The sequence below is a fragment of the Falco biarmicus genome, chromosome 10 (assembly GCF_023638135.1).
Source record: "Falco biarmicus isolate bFalBia1 chromosome 10, bFalBia1.pri, whole genome shotgun sequence".
Lineage (NCBI taxonomy): Eukaryota > Metazoa > Chordata > Aves > Falconiformes > Falconidae > Falco > Falco biarmicus.
In genome coordinates, this window is record NC_079297.1 from 28,839,392 (window position 1) to 28,855,666 (window position 16,275).

At 42.7% G+C, this 16,275-nt stretch overlaps 1 protein-coding gene and 1 non-coding gene across 3 annotated transcripts; both read left to right on the top strand.

Annotated features, from left to right (window-relative positions):
- The first annotated feature begins 1,380 nt into the window (after positions 1 to 1,380).
- Positions 1,381 to 11,375, top strand: EIF4G2 (eukaryotic translation initiation factor 4 gamma 2). 2 transcript variants are annotated; one of them, XM_056353150.1, is made up of 22 exons: positions 1,381 to 1,421; positions 1,682 to 1,792; positions 2,004 to 2,069; positions 2,472 to 2,597; positions 2,989 to 3,091; positions 3,771 to 3,902; positions 3,992 to 4,058; positions 4,142 to 4,293; positions 4,720 to 4,830; positions 5,408 to 5,491; positions 5,575 to 5,673; positions 5,904 to 6,045; positions 6,137 to 6,297; positions 6,734 to 6,847; positions 7,641 to 7,766; positions 8,009 to 8,113; positions 8,203 to 8,418; positions 8,649 to 8,907; positions 9,129 to 9,333; positions 9,809 to 10,020; positions 10,140 to 10,261; positions 10,547 to 11,375. In XM_056353150.1, exons 1-22 carry the CDS (start codon positions 1,396 to 1,398, stop codon positions 10,610 to 10,612), a joined length of 2,805 nt encoding a protein of 934 aa, XP_056209125.1. In that variant the 5' UTR covers positions 1,381 to 1,395; the 3' UTR covers positions 10,613 to 11,375. The 2 variants fall into 2 exon arrangements, with proteins under 2 accessions (XP_056209125.1, XP_056209126.1); XM_056353151.1 differs by lacking the exon at positions 6,734 to 6,847.
- On the top strand, positions 6,889 to 7,054 carry LOC130156599 (small nucleolar RNA SNORD97). The gene has a single exon (XR_008824489.1). It is a non-coding gene; the product is annotated as a small nucleolar RNA SNORD97 (small nucleolar RNA).
- Positions 11,376 to 16,275: the final 4,900 nt, after the last annotated feature.

Below are 16,275 nucleotides of genomic sequence, written 5' to 3' on the forward strand. Positions count from 1 at the left end.
CGCACAAAATGGCGGCTCCCGTCGACGGCCGTTCCCGCTGTTCGCGTTCGGGTTAGCGCGGGTGCTAAGCGGAGGGGTAGAGGAGATTGCCAGCCCCCGTTAGGCGCGGAGGGGAAGCTGAGCAGAAGCGTTTGAGGTTAGAGTCGCGTATCTGTAGCGGGGGAGGTGAGGTCGGGTAATGTCCTTCGGGGGATCGGATCGGCTGCAGGGTCCTGTCTCTTGCTGCGGTCTCTGGGGGCCCGGCGGCCCGAGAGGTTTGCCCTTGGAGGGGAGTAGTCTAGGTACACGTGGTGGGCTGCGGTTTTTTTGGGATCTTTAAGGATCCGCATTGCTGGGAGTGGGGGGGGGGGTGTGTGTGGAAGTTGGCTGTTCCGAAAGAGTCGGTGGCGAGGGGTTTTAGTGGTTTCTTGTAGGGGTGGGGTGGTTTTGTGGTGCATTTATCCCTGTGTCTGTATCCCGTGGAAGGGGGAGCGGACTGCCGAGGGGCCGTGATGTTGGCAGCAGCCTCACCCGTGTCTCCTGTTGAGGCTGAGGCGGCGAGTAAAGCGAAGGCGCTGCTCGAGGCCGGGGGGCGATGCGGGGCGACACCGACCGCTGCCTCCTCCCTCCCGGCCCGGGGCGGGTGGCGCCGTTTTCCGCCGGCTGCGGAGCGGAGCGTGCTCGCCTCCCTGGCGGAGAACAAAGAGCCGGCCGGGCTCCTGGCGGCGCCTGAGCCTGGAAACGGGCGGCGCCTGGGGGGGGAAGGGGGGGGGGGGGGCTCGGTGCGGCCGGAGCCGCCAGCTCCATGCGGCAGGGTAGCGCCTGTCTCCTGCGGGGGGCGCCCCTCCCGCTCCCGCAGCCCTTTTGTTCGCGGCGGCCATGTTGGGAGCCGTTCCTCGTGCCCGCGCTGGCGCCGCGGCGACCGGCCGCTGTCGGGGTGCGGGGTCTGCGGGGGGGCCGCCGCCTGAAAGGCGAGAGGCGCGCTCTGCTAGGCGTTCCTCAGGCCGGCTTTCCCAGGAGATGGCTCTGTGCCCAGTACCCCCATGTCTCTAGGCAGCCTGTGGTGGAGCCTCAAAATGCCCGTGGGTGGCTTTTCCCTCCGTGTTCCCCAGGCGGTCCTATCCCCGAGATCAGCTTTCTGCTGTGTGAGCAGTGCGGTGACGCTTTCTTCTCGCTGCTGTTTTGCAAACTAAAACTTGTGGTGCAGAGGTCCGATGTTACTTCAGTTACTTAGTAGCTTAATCGGCCGTTTGGACTTGACTGTAGAGTACGTAACTGCTGCTACGCCAAATGCGCGTTTCGTGATCTGCTGCTTCTCGAGACAAAGCAGTCACATTCCGCTCATAGCTTGTAAAATGTATCACTAAAGGAATCATTTAATCATGCTGTACTTGGAGAAAAAATGGCTTTTTTGTAATGCAAGTGCTTCTGGGGCGTGGACGGTAAGTTTGAGGTTCTTACTTTATCAATCACTGATTCCCTTGTCTCTCCTCCCTCACCCTCGTTGGAAAACGTGGCTGTAATGGTGAAACTGAGCTTCCTGTGAGTGTAGCTAGTATGGCATAAATTTTCCTCCCTTTTATGAAGTTTAGTGTTTCAGGGCTCCCATTCTCTTAACAAACGTTTGTGCTTTTATTGTAAGTTAGATACTATGGCTGCTAGTAAAACAGCTATAATATGAATGCTTGATTTGTCTTTCTAGGTTTTGTTTTTCCCCACCCCGTCAATTTAATTTTATTCTTTTGAAGATTCTTCGTTGTCAAGCCGCCAAAGTGGAGAGTGCGATTGCAGAAGGGGGTGCTTCTCGTTTCAGGTACTAGTGTTTGGTTTTTGCCTTTTTTTTTTTTTTTTTTGCCCCTTCATTGGTTGGTTTGGGGTTTTCTTTTTGTTTGAATACTTGGCGGTGGAAACTGTCTTTCAAGGAGAATTTAAACTTGTTCTAGTTTTATACCAAAACTGACATGTAATTGAAAGCATGGGGATTTTGAATTACATAAGATTACATGACTGTTTTTAATTAACAGTGCTTCTTCAGGCGGAGGAGGTGGTAGGGGTGCACCTCAGCACTATCCCAAGACTGCCAGCAACAGGTATGTCATCTTGCTTTTTGCCTTGGCATGATTTTAAAGCCAGAGAATGCTTTGTGGTGAATACGGAGTTGAAAATAGAGTATCTTTAAAGCTGTGCTGGGAATATCTACTGAGTTCACGATGTGTTGATGTGCTCCAGTCTGTGGCCGGATAGCATATGATCTGTTCAGAGTGATAGGAGGTGCGCAGACTTCTTTCATGCCTTTCGCTTTAGAAGTTCAGAGGGTTTTCTTGAGTGGCTGTATTAAGTGAATACTTGTAAAGAGATGTGGTGTTGGCAGGGTTAAGTGCATGCGCTTAACAAAGCTAGTAACAGGCTTAGCCTAAGTAAGGCAATACTGAAAGGTTAAAAGGTCAGTTTCTGAAACTTTCTGGTTTACAACCATTCCTAAAACTTTATAGCGAGTTCCTGGGGAAAACCCCAGGGCAAAACGCTCAGAAATGGATTCCTTCACGAAGCACTAGACGAGATGACGACTCCGCAAATGACAAAGAACGACATGATGCAATCTTCAGGAAAGTAAGAGGGTAAGCTCGTCATAAAATGTCTCTTTGGGTTTTTTTTCTTTCTGTAATGTTAAATTCAGCAACATACATCTCTGATCAATGGGCTGGAGAAAAGGAAGACATATGGGTCTCAAGTTCTGGGGGTGGGGGCCATGTGGTGCTCTTTGGAAGAAAGGCAGAAACTGATAGGCCAGTAGCAGCAAACACTTAAGATGTAATTCTTGTGAGAGGGTTGGTCTTGTTGATAGTGTTTCGCATTCTAAATACCTCCTCAGAAAAAGAGCGGAGTGGAAAGTATGTCTTCAATTTTTATTAAATAGATTCAAGAAGTAAAGGTAGATTTGGGTCTAAACTCTGCTGTAGCATACATGCAGTATCTTACGGATTCTTATTTTTGTTTGTTCCTCTTCAGCATACTAAATAAGCTTACTCCTGAAAAGTTTGACAAGCTATGCCTTGAGCTCCTCAATGTGGGTGTAGAATCTAAGCTCATCCTAAAAGGGGTCATACTGCTGGTATGTTGGCTGCATTTCTTTTAACTACATTTTGCTTGCATGTTAAAAACAAAAAGGGTTGTCTGTTTTTTAATGGGATGCAGAAGTAACAGGGCTAATGCAATGTTTAATGATCCAGACCTACAGAAATGCCATTCCTACTTGGTGCAAAAAGGATATACTGAGGAAGGAGTAGACCTAATACTCCTAAACTTTGAGTTTTAGAAGTCTCGGGAATCATTAGATGTCACGAGTATTTATTTTTTTAATTGAAGATGTTAGTCAGCAGTCTCAGTTTCCTGGCCTCCCCTCTTAGTGTTACACTGATAAACAAGCCTAATGGTCTTGGAAAAGCTACCACAGGTGACCTCTTGGTATGCTGATCATTAACTGTCATGTCACTTTGTTTAATCTGAGATCAGATTGGCAATCCTGATGTGGGTATTCTGATGCTGAACTTCAAGTTTGTCTCATATGTTGGTTAAGGATCCAGTAGCATAGAACAGCTTCTTTCCTTTGCCTTCAGCATTTAAGATCAGTGTTAATGCAAAATCCACTCTTTCTGTGTGCTTGAAATGGCAAAAAAAAATGTTGTAGATCACATAGAGTTGTAATATTGCAGCATGTGTCTTGCAGCTTACTTTTCTGATAATGGTTGCATATTACTATGTCAAACCTTACTCAGAATCGCTGTATTTAGATCGTAGACAAAGCCCTTGAAGAGCCCAAGTATAGCTCACTGTATGCTCAACTATGTCTGCGACTGGCAGAAGATGCACCCAACTTTGATGGCCCATCAGCAGAGAGTCATCCAGGACAGAAGCAAAGCACAGTGAGTATATCTTTCAGCCTGGAGTAATAAATTTGGCTGGCATATATAGTTGCACGGATGGACTCAAGTGTTCTGTTTTCTTCTCCTAGACATTCAGACGCCTCCTAATATCTAAACTTCAAGATGAATTTGAAAACCGAACCAGAAATGTTGATAGTAAGCTTTAACACCACTTCAATATGGAACTTACTTACCTTTTCTTTTCACAGCCATGTTAAACATGCTTCTTTGTTTTCCAGTCTATGATAAGCACGATGGTCCCCTCCTCCCTGAGGAGGAGGAACAGAGAGCCATTGCCAAGATCAAGATGCTGGGGAACATCAAATTCATTGGAGAACTTGGCAAGCTTGATCTTATTCATGAATCTATCCTTCATAAGTGCATCAAAACAGTGAGTATTCAGATTGGGTGGGGGCAAAGAACAAAATAGGAGTTAAACTAAAAAACTTAAATTTTTAGGCTGCTCTAGGAATCTTGGAACATAAAATGCCCCAAAAATGTTTCCTGTCAGTTATCTAACCCCCACTATTTGAAATGAAAGATCTTGGTGTGATGAACAATTACAGTTGGCTGTGTTCAAAGCCATGGGAATTGTCTCCATGTAGTTTGGCCTAGACAGGAGTATCACAGCTACTATAAAGCACATACATGTATGAGTAATAAGTACTTGAGTTAGCAAGTCTTCAAAACCAATTTTCAAGTCCATTTGTCCTTAAGAGAAGATGGAAGGTTTCTGTGTGTGTCTATAAAATTGTCACTTACTATATACTGTTATTTATAATACATTGAAATGGCCAATTCTCCTTTAATATTTCAGCTTTTGGAAAAGAAGAAGAGAGTCCAACTCAAAGATATGGGGGAGGATTTGGAGTGCCTCTGTCAGATAATGAGGACAGTGGGACCTAGATTAGACCATGCAAAAGCCAAGGTATGTGCATATCTGCTGCAGCCATCAAGCTAGTGAAAGTCTATAGCCAAGGCTTCTAATTGCCTGAACATTGCGTACCGAACATCGTATTGATGAGTACAACACTGAGGCTGTGACTTCGAGAAAGCAAGAGTAGAAGGTCTTCATAGCCAGAGGAGCCAGTCTTCAAAATGGGCTTAAATGTCTTTCCAGAGTGCAGTTAGGGACATAAGGAGGTCATAAAAGTGAGATTTGTTTCCTAAATGCTACTTGAAAAGATGTGGTGAAGAACAGTGTTCTGAACACAGCTAGGTGATCTGACAGATGACAAGGCTTTGATTTGCGAGTTCTGAACGTAAACTTGAAGTGGTGTCATAGTAATGAGAATTCAGCAGGCTGTCGTCTCTGACTCAGATGAGATGTCTTACGCTTTCCTTAAGCTCTGCTACTATCAAGGACGCTGACATGGCAGGAAAGGGCAGTCTGGTTTATTATTTGATCTTGGATATTTGTCTTGAATGTGGTCACCTTTCCTAAAAATAAGCAAGACATTGATACACTTAGCCCTTAACTTGTAACATCACTTTTGTTCCCCCAGTCCTTAATGGATCAGTACTTTGCCCGTATGCGCTCCTTGATGTCAAGTAAGGAATTGCCAGCAAGGATTCGTTTCCTGCTGCAGGTATGGTGATAAAATGGCTTATACTTCCTTTTTTGTCACAAATTTATCTTGAATCCTTTGCTAATAATCTGTTATGTTCCAAGGATACTGTGGAGTTGAGAGAACACAACTGGGTTCCTCGCAAAGCTTTTCTTGACAATGGACCAAAGACTATCAATCAAATCCGTCAAGATGCAGTAAAAGTAAGTCTTGTGCTTGGCTTCTGCTCAAGTGTTAAGTGGATCCTTATGCTGTTTATACTCCATGTCATAAAACCTAGGCTGTGCTCCTAAGATTAGTTCTTGGAGTGGAGTATGACAGTAAGGAGTTACGGGTTAAAATCGGATGGACTTACATAGTTCAGGGCTAAAAACTTGACTTCCCGAGAGGCTATTACTCCAAACTGACCAAAATTATAATTCCTGTTTTAAAGGATCTGGGAGTTTTTATTCCTGCTCCTATGTCTCAAGGGATGAGAAGTGACTTCTTTCTGGAGGGACCCTTTATGCCACCCAGGATGAAACTTGACAGGGACCCACTCGGAGGGCTTGCTGATATGTTTGGACAAATGCCAGGTACACTAAAACTGCAGGGCTGAGGTGGTGACTGTGGCTGTACTGTGCTAAACAGGAACTAAAATTGTCTTTTGTCTCCCATATGGTACAGGTAGTGGAATTGGTACTGGTCCAGGGGTTATTCAGGACAGATTTTCACCCACCATGGGACGCCATCGTTCAAACCAACTTTTCAATGGCCATGGGGGTCACCTCATGCCTTCTGCTCAATCCCAGTTTGGAGAACTAGGCAAATCTTTTCTGAAAAGTCAGGTAAGGAGGGTGTTCACGGCATGACTTCAGCTTTTTTAGAAGCTCTTCTACAGATGCGTATGTTATGGATTGTAGTCTGCTTATGTTGAAAGACTTCTCAGATTTGAGTCTGATTAAGAACTGATGCTCAGCTGATACAAAAAAAATTCTAAACTCACTTTTTAAATTGTGCAAGAGATGCAAGGAATACACTTTTTTTTTTTTTACTGCAAGAAAAGGTGCATGTGGCTTTGGTGGGTCAGAATGGTGTGTTTTATTTAAAAGATAGCCCTGTTTTTAGGGATAGGTGCTACTCTCCCACCACCCCTGCTCCTTCTTTCTCCCTTCCTGGCAAATAGAATCTTTGTTCCTCTGGTCCCTCTGGTACTACTTACCATATGATGTACGCCACTCCATCATCTGCACTTCTTTCTCTATATCTCCCTTTCTGAAATAGGGGCAAAGCCAGCTCTACCATAACCAGAATCAGGGACTCTTATCCCAGCAACAAGGACAGTCGAAGGATATGCCACCTCGGTTTTCTAAGAAAGGACAGCTTAATGCAGATGAGGTACATTACATGCCTACATTACTTAAAGCCTATTCTAAATATTGCCCAATGATTATAGCAAGACGCGTTATTATGAGGACTAATGCTGGAACTCTTTCTCCTCCTCCTCCTCCTCCTCCTCTTCTTTGTCCCTTCCTCTTTCACCTTACCCCTCACTTTTCTTAGGGTGTCCAGCGTCCTATGAGCAAGACTGAGATATGAGGGCAATTTCTTGGGGTGTCCCTTCCTTCCCCCACACCTCCCCAAGAACACTACTCTGACATCAGTTCCCATGCATCATATTGATAACGATACGTTTAATTAAAACTTACGAAAAAAACTAAACTTTAGAAACCATGAAGTGCTGGACCAGGCTAAATTTTTAATTTTTTTTTTAAGAACTGGCTAATAACAAAAATGTCAAACACAAAGTAAACTGCATTGTTATTTCGAGTGATACAAGAAATCAGACTTGTATCCTGATTTCTGAGCAATTGGTAGAGTTTTATCTTGCCTCTGAAATACATCAGCAAATATGCAAAGTATCTTCTTGGGTCTCTAACATACTGCATCTAAAAGGAGCAATTCCAGATACTGATACCAATGGAATTAAATACCAGTGATTTGCAGCAAGTTGTGATTCATAGTCATGCTTGTGGGTGAATTAAGCCCACAGTACACATGTGGCTTAATCTGTATTTGAGTGAACAAGTCATGCTTTGGTGGGATTGGTTGCTGTGAGTCCATGGCTGTGTATACTTGGTTGGAATACTTGAAACAGTTTGAGGTCTTTTTTCCTGACTTATCTCTGCAGATTAGCCTGAGACCTGCTCAGTCTTTTCTAATGAATAAAAACCAAGTGCCAAAGCTTCAGCCCCAGATAACTATGATTCCTCCCAGTGCTCAACCACCACGCACTCAGACACCACCTTTGGGACAGGTAAATACTAAAATTGCTCTGTTTTGTTGGCCATACTTGATTTCTTCATGCATGTAAGACTTGGATCGGTTTTTAATAGCGGAGGGGAGAGACAGGTGTCACTGCACAAAGCAGAAATATGAAACTAACCTGAAAACTAATCTGGCTGCTATCTGCCTTTGTATCTGTTTGGTGTTTTTTAAACTTCACGTAAATGTAGGTAGGTGTACTGCAAAGAAACAAATTCTGGTATGTTTTTTCAGCCTCCTCAACTTGGTCTTAAAACAAATCCACCACTTATACAAGAAAAGCCTGCAAAGACCACCAAGAAACCACCTCCTTCTAAAGAAGAGCTACTTAAACAAACTGTAAGTTAAGTATGTAATAGTGCTGCTTAAAACTCTGTGTGTTTTTTAAAAAAATGAATGTATGTTTTTAACTAGGCTTTTTTTTCTAGGAAGCTGTTGTGACTGAGTATCTGAACAATGGAAACGCTAATGATGCTGTCAATACTGTGAGAGAGATGAGAGCTCCAAAACACTTCATTCCTGAGATGTTGAGCAAAGTAATCATTCAATCCCTAGATAGGTCAGACGAAGACAAAGAGAAAGCAAGTACTTTGATCAGCTTGCTCAAGCAGGAGGGAATAGCCACAAGTGACAACTTCATGCAGGTACTGCAGTCTGATAGGCTGCTGTCCTTGTTGATGGTCTGTTCCTGGTGTTTAGCTTGCATAAAGGCAGGATGTAAAGCTTTCTTAAGTCCTGTGGATGTAACAAAAATGGGGAACCCCTTGGCAAAGGGATATAACGCAGAAAATAAACATAGGGCTCCTATGTAGTAGTATTGTGCACAACAAAATTCCAAAATACCTTATTAACTTGTGTGTTTACCATTTCTTAGGCATTCCTGAATGTATTGGACCAGTGCCCCAAACTGGAGGTGGACATCCCATTGGTGAAATCCTACTTAGCACAGTTTGCAGCTCGTGCCATTATTTCAGAACTGGTGAGCATTTCCGAACTGGCTCAACCACTGGAAAGTGGCACCCATTTCCCTCTCTTCCTGCTCTGCCTTCAGCAGTTAGCTAAGTTACAAGATCGTGAATGGCTAACAGAATTATTCCAACAAAGCAAAGTGAATATGCAGAAAATGTTACCAGGTAAGAGTTACCACATGGCTCTAATGACACCTCATGTTAGTGTATGCGCTACTCCAGGGTTTTCTAACAGCAGAGTAAAATAACATAGAGTGGTGTTTAGATGCAATCAGCTGTCAAGCTTCCTTAGGAATGGTGTTTCTAAAGAGGTGCTTAGACCTATGAACCATTGATTATAGATTTGATTAGCGCTGGTGCTGAAGTGTGTCTGTCTGTCTTCTCAGAAATTGACCAGAACAAGGACCGCATGCTGGAGATCTTAGAAGGGAAGGGGCTTAGTTTCTTGTTCCCACTTCTGAAACTGGAGAAGGAACTGCTAAAGCAAATAAAATCGGATCCATCCCCTCAAGCCATCTACAAGTGGATTAAAGATAACATTTCACCCAAACTTCATGTAGATAAAGGATTTGTGAATATATTGATGACCAGGTGAGATACTATCCTGACCTAGCGCAGGCATGTATTTCGTTAAGCTACCAGGAAGTCACTGACTCTGTAAAGGCTGACGTGTAGCTCTGTACAGAAAGGGTATGAAGGGAGACAAATTGTTCGGAGTGAACTTCCTTTGTATTAAGCACCCATTGTATTTACAAAGAAATGTAAATCTCCAGGCTTGGATCAGTGAAGTGTAGCTTCTCCTCGGAAAGAAACCTATACCTGTGTATTCTTTTTTTTTTTTTTGAAATGTTTCAGAACTGTGAGCACCACAGAAATCCTAGTTTTGCTTCTGCACAGTCAGCCACAATACTGATCTGCTGTGCATGCGCTTAACTGCTGATAAAAGCAGGAAGGCGTTTTTAGTAATGGCTAGTAAACTGAGCTTGACAGTACTCAACGTTTTTGAGAACATGAAATTTAGCTGCTATATCTTAGTTCACAGAGCTTCACTGTTGTTGTTGTTCAGTTTCTTGCAGTATATTTCTAGTGAAGTAAACCCACCTAGTGACGAATCGGATTCTTCATCTGCTCCATCTAAAGAGCAGCTAGAGCAGGAAAAACAACTGCTTCTTTCCTTCAAACCGGTAATGCAGAAGTTCCTCCATGACCATGTTGATCTGCAAGTGAGTGCTTTATATGCACTCCAGGTGCACTGCTACAACAATAATTTTCCAAAAGGTATGCGCATCAAGATGTTGCTGAAATGTAACTTGAGTAGTGATGGCTTTCAGTTTCTTACTCGGCTAGGCTGTTCAGAAGGCCATAAAGCTAACTGAAGTTTAAATTTACTTCCACAGGCATGTTACTGCGCTTCTTTGTTCATTTCTATGACATGGAAATCATTGAAGAAGAAGCTTTCTTGGCATGGAAGGAAGATATTACTCAAGAGTTTCCAGGGAAAGGCAAAGCTTTATTCCAGGTAAACTTCCTAATATTAAGGACACTTGTGATCTCTGCTGGACTTGAGTGTTTGAGAATGCTTTCAGACAGTGTTAAAAGACTTAGTATTTTAGTTATGGAGCATTTCACTAGAAAGGAGTGTGGCAAGATAAACTACATCTGTAACTAGAGACATACATGTAGTGCTGAGTGTGGCTGAAAGACGTTTCAAATTATTTGGGGGGCAGGGGGGAGCAGTGTTTTGCAGAAGTATACAGTGGGGAAATAATTCCTGCTCCCTTAAACCCGTTTTATGTAACTGCAGGTAAACCAGTGGCTAACCTGGCTGGAAACTGCTGAAGAAGAAGAATCTGAAGAAGAAGCTGACTAAAGAACCAGCCAAAGCCTTAAATTGTGCAAACATACTGTTGCTATGATGTAACTGCATTTGACCTAACCACTGCGAAAATTCATTCCGCTGTAATGTTTCACAATATTTAAAGCAGAAGTATGTCAATAGGATATCCTCTGCAAAAGGTTTTTGTAGTATGTCTTAATAGTCTACAATAAAAATATTTTAGAGTATCTTTAATGTTTAGGTAACAGTGTATTAGCAGCATGCAATAATTACATCATAAGTTCTCGAGCAGAAGCAGTCTGTTGCAAGGGTCTTCTTTGCTGCCAGTTATCATAGGCTGTTTTTAAGTTAGAAAACTGAATAGCAACACTGAATACTGTAGAAATGCACTTTGCTCAGTGTAATACTTGAGTTGTTGCAATATTTGATTATCCATTTGGTTGTTACAGAGAATCCTTAACTGTAATCGATGGTTGTTGCCGTAATAGTATATTGCCTGTATTTCTACCTCTAGTAATGGGCTTTATGTGCTAGGTTTTAATATCCTTGAGCCTGGGCAAGTGCACAAGTCTTTTTTTTAAAAGAAACAGTTTACTTGCACAAAAACTGATCAGCTGAGGAGATGGTTTAATGCCCTTTTGGAAGAGGTTTTTGTGGGTGTGAAACATGACATCGTGAGAAATTTGAATTGGTCCCTCTATTATAGTACTGAAATTAAGTCTACTTAATTTATCGAGACATGTTCATGCCCTGATTTTATATACTTGTATCTATCAATAAACATTGTGATACTTGACTTGTTTCTGAATGTCTCCCAGTAGAAAAGCTTTGATTGACAACTAGGTTACTTAACAGAAGGAAGCATCAGTGGGAGTTGACTTAGACTGGGACCATCCTAAGATCCTTTATGTACCAATTGTCTTAATATGCAAGTGAATTCGAAATAACGTCACAGACAAGACTAGACACTACAGATTTGCTGTGACAGGAGGAAAATTAAGAAATTGTGCTGAAGGTAATAGTAGGAGTTTGCCTTGTGGTCCAATGTATGTTTTATCAGTGAGTATGTGCTTTTTAACTTCCTAATGCTTTGAACTTCCCCAGGTCACATGCATGTCTTTAATCAAGTGGCACTGACTTACTAGCTGCCTGTTTCTCAAATCAAATTGGCAAAAAGGAGAAAGAAAAAAAAAACCCAGAACTGAAAAGAGTTCAATGTTGCATTGTATAGGCTTGGAATGTCATCTATTAAATACTCAAAATATCTTACTTCCTAGAACCTTGTCCCTAGTGATTTATTTTTTCCCCCCCCCCCCGCTCATTGATACTAAATACTTTTAACTCCTGAGAGCTGGTGTGTTTATAATAGCAAAACGGGAGTGTCTCTGAAACTTGGTTTTGCCAGTGGTGGAAGTGCTTTAGCTTACAGACGGTCTTGTGCATTGCAAGTGGAGCATGAGAAGACTACTAGAGATGGTGAATGGGCTTGCTTTGAGGGAAGGGGCGAGTTGCACTGATGCATCTTAAAAGTGCTATGGCTGGGGCAGTGGCTCTGTTTCTGGCAACTTGCTGTGGAAGGCAGGCTTCCTAACCTGCCTTTTATCAAGTGTTGTAAACCTCTTGCGCTTGCAAGTCGGATTGCTTCAGTGAGTTCCTCCAGATGCCTCTGTAGCTTGCTGTACAACGTATAGCCCAGTAAGTGGATGTACTGTGATTCAGTAAACCATATTTATAACTGGTATTTAATTCTTGGATTGCTGAGAAAAATTCCATAATACACGGCACTTTGGCAGTGCAGACTGTTTAGTATCCAGCAGTGAACAGGAGAACAAGGTAGTTCCGTGGCCCCTAGCTCAAATAAGAGAGGAGGGCCCTAACTCACTTAGGCGGCTTGAAGCAAGCTCTTGATGTAGCTGTAACTTCTGTGTAACAGCTGTGAGCAGTAACATCGTGGGGCCTTAAACCCCCCACGTGTTCCAGTCACTACGCAGTGTAATATTTCATAAATTGAAGAGTTTCTTACCTCTAGAGTAACGTATTTGATGCTGTAGCTATAGGGGCTGCAGGGTTTACCCTCATTTCATGTCTCTGTTCGGGTGGTCAAAGATGCTTCTCAAATAGATGTCATCATGGTTTAAACACCCTTTATTTTGGGATACAGGAACACAAGCGTAGTTTCAAGGTTCACTTCTAAGCACATTGCTGAAGGTGGCAGTGAGCCACAAGTCATGAAGGAGCGGTCCTGACCAGTAGCTTCAACTGAATTTTCTGTAGAGGTGAGAAAAAGGCAATACTAGGAAAAGGAGGCACAAGTACAACAATTGCAGATCAAAACTTCAGAAGAAGAGAAATGGATCCTGCAGCTATCTTTTGACAAAGTATGGGAGAAGGTTGAGCTGGCAGCTGTAGATTGCTTCAATAGCATAACTGAGTCTTGTATTCTTGCCCAGTCAAAAAAGTTAATTGCTGCAGGCTTCTGTACTTAATGCATGGAGGCTTTACTGCTTGGCTTGTTTGTAGCTAGTCACTAAATTAGGAACTCGCAGAGAAAAGTAAAACTCGAAGAACCTGACCAAAAGTGAGGAATGGAACTTTCCGTGTGGCTTTGAACTATGAGTTGCATTGTACCTCAAATGTAAATAGAGCATACTCAGTTTAAAATAGTGAAGTCAGTCAAAATTAAAACAATATAGCTGATCAATGATAATGGCTTCTATTAGTATTAATTTTGTTAAACGTTTTACCAGAGAATTGGGAAAGTTGCATGTAAAATGCATTTTTGTACCAGTTACAGTCGTAAAGTCCCACCTTCTGAAATGCTGAACCACGTTGCAGTTACCTTTTGAAGAAATTTCACTTCCACGTGTCAGAGTTGTCTGGTGCTTTGGCAGCAAAGCAGCGCCAAGCATGTCTGCTGGAACGAGTCAGTCCATACTGGATTACAAGATTCCTGCAGGAGAAGTTCCAGGTTGGTTATTGGAAGTGACTAGTCACTGTGAATGCTCACCTTTTCCAAAAAAAACAAGCATGATAGTCGGACTGCTGCTTGTTGTTGCTCTTTATACCAATAGAAGACTAGATCTCTCTTAAGCAGAAACTGTTCCTTGTGCTTAGTTTTGTATTGAATCTAGGTATTTCAGGAAAGTTTCCTGATAAAAGTTTCCAAAAGTCAAAAACCATAATTCTGCACAGGCATTATTTTTCTTGGGGGAGAACTACAGGAAGGAGCCTTATGGGGGTGAGGTAGAGGGTTGGGTACAGACCAAAACATTTTGTGAGTGTGACTTAACTGACTTCCTTTTTTTTTTTCTTTTTTTTTTTTTTTTTTTTTTTTGCAGATGGAAGCTTCCACCTTAGTGCTATTTGGATTTGGAGTATTTTTTTGAATAAATCCAAGTGACAATTGGATAATTTCAGCACAGTCTTGAAGACTAGTTGCTGTGAATTCGTACAATGCATCTGAAGTGTAAATTATCACAGTTCATGTCACAATCCAGACTGGCAGCTGCAGTGACTAGTTTAAGTGAGTTAATGCCATTTAATGTTCTTCTCTTGAAAGCGGTTACAAGAGAGCTGATGGAGCGAAGTGAAGGGTGAGCTGACAGGCCTGCCTGGAGAAGCTTCTGTAGCTGCTGCTTGCTATGATGTTCCTTCAAATACTGCTCGTCTAAGGTCTTAACTACAACAGACGGGTACGTTGGCTTGCCACCGTCATGTGTGTCAGGGGGATTTAGTGTCAGACGCGAGTGTTCCCCTTCCCTACAGTAAATCGTGAGAAGGAGGTTGGTAGTTTTGAGAGGTGATGAATACCAGTAGTGCAACTCCTACAGTTCCCCACCTCGCCCACTTCTGGGTGGGGAACTGACGTGGGGCTGCTTGAGGAGCTCCGTGCAGCTGATGTTTGGCCGAGGTTAAGAGCTGAAGGGCTGTGTGGGGCACAGTGCCACACTGAACTAGGGAAGCGAGGGTGATCATGGAGGGCGTTGGGGAGAGAATAAAGCAGGAGTACATGCTTTGTACCCTCCTGGAAGGAGCGGGCAGGCTGTAGAAGTGGGTGGTGATGTATGCCTTACGTTGAGGGAACACAGGATTGCTGAGGCGAAAGAATACGCTGTGGTTAAAGCAGGGCCTGAGCTCAAGTATTTAATAGTTCAGCATGTGAGACCCACATGTTAATTTTGAAGAGTTGCTTGTATAATTGGTTGCAATTGGATAAAAACCAGTTTTGAAGCTGGTGGGTGACTTCGTACAATTATTATTTGAACAAATAAGGAAAACGGAAATTGGAATGTGAGACCAGGGGCAAAATGCATCAAGATATCACACAGCGTCCTTCATTATCAAAGGTACTTGTGTGAAGCTACTTCTTCCCTTGCCTCACACAAATTGCTGTATCTTCTTGTAGGTTTATCGCTGGTGCTTTTTATCTTCAATGATGTTGGCCAGAGACCAGAAGTATTTAGCAGTCATCTTGCCTCTACAGGCAGATACGGTCTCACTTCAGGGGTAAAGCCTGAAAAATCTATAAATTGGTACAGTTGCTCACATGTTGTATTTTCAAAATCACAACAAATAACCATATGCAGATGAGACCAGCTGCTTACTGTGACAGGAAAGAAACAAATTGTACAGCAGGTCTATAGTTGCACATCTTGGGGTTTAGTAGAACTACTCAAGGTAACTTAAAAGAGACTATATCAATAGGGCTTAGAGTTCTGCAGAGTTGTTCTGTGTCTGCTTCCAGAACAACCCAGAGAAGACATCCAAAGAAGGCTTGGCATTTCTTCAAAAACTGCTGCATGGAAAAATTTTTCTTATCTAGTTAGACACAACCCACTTAGAGTATCTCCCTGGATCCAGTCCTATTCAGGTACCGCAGAACAGGCTTCACTTTTAAATGACAAAGATCTCTCTGGAACGATCAGGCCTTTACCTCTGAAGTTCAGGGAGTGAGTAAGATTCTTCAGACAGGAGTTCCTTCAGAGGTGTGGCTTTTACTGCGGTGATGTGAAGTGATGCAGGCTCATCTGGATTCATTTTAGAGAGCCCACATCTTATTTCCTCAGATTACATTCAGCTCATAGTTGGAGACCAGCGAAGTGTTACTTCTAATGAGTCTACTAAGCAGCCATGACAACAGTTAGGCTTGGCATGAATATATGGCTGGAGCGAGGAAATGCAACCATCTGAGCGGGGTTTTTATCTTCAAGTATTTTGGAGTTTATAACAATTTAGACCTTGCATTTAGTTCTTGTTTAGGTTAGCAGTGAAAGTGCCTGAAGGATCTGATGTGTGAAGTATGCCCAGAATTGTATTATCTAAGGAGCTGTGCAACACCACCTACGTTTGTGAAAGGAAAAGGGATCTTGTTTGATAAAGTACGTGGAGGATGAAGAGTTTATACAACTTGTTCTGTTACAAAACCAGATGTTTTTCTTCCTGGTAGGATAGTGGAATCTGAGAAATGAAGGGTAAGCGAGCAAGAACATTAGTAAAAACTGAAATAACAGGTGAAAGCTTGATTTGCATCTCTGGCAATTTTGTTTAACCCTCCGAGTAATGATTGCATATCCTTTCACATTTCATAGACGGCTGAAGCTTTAATCACTTCAGCAGTATAGAACACTGGGTGACTGGCCTTTCTCAGAGAGGAATCTTGCAGACTGGAATTAAATGATCAAAACAATACCAAGTTA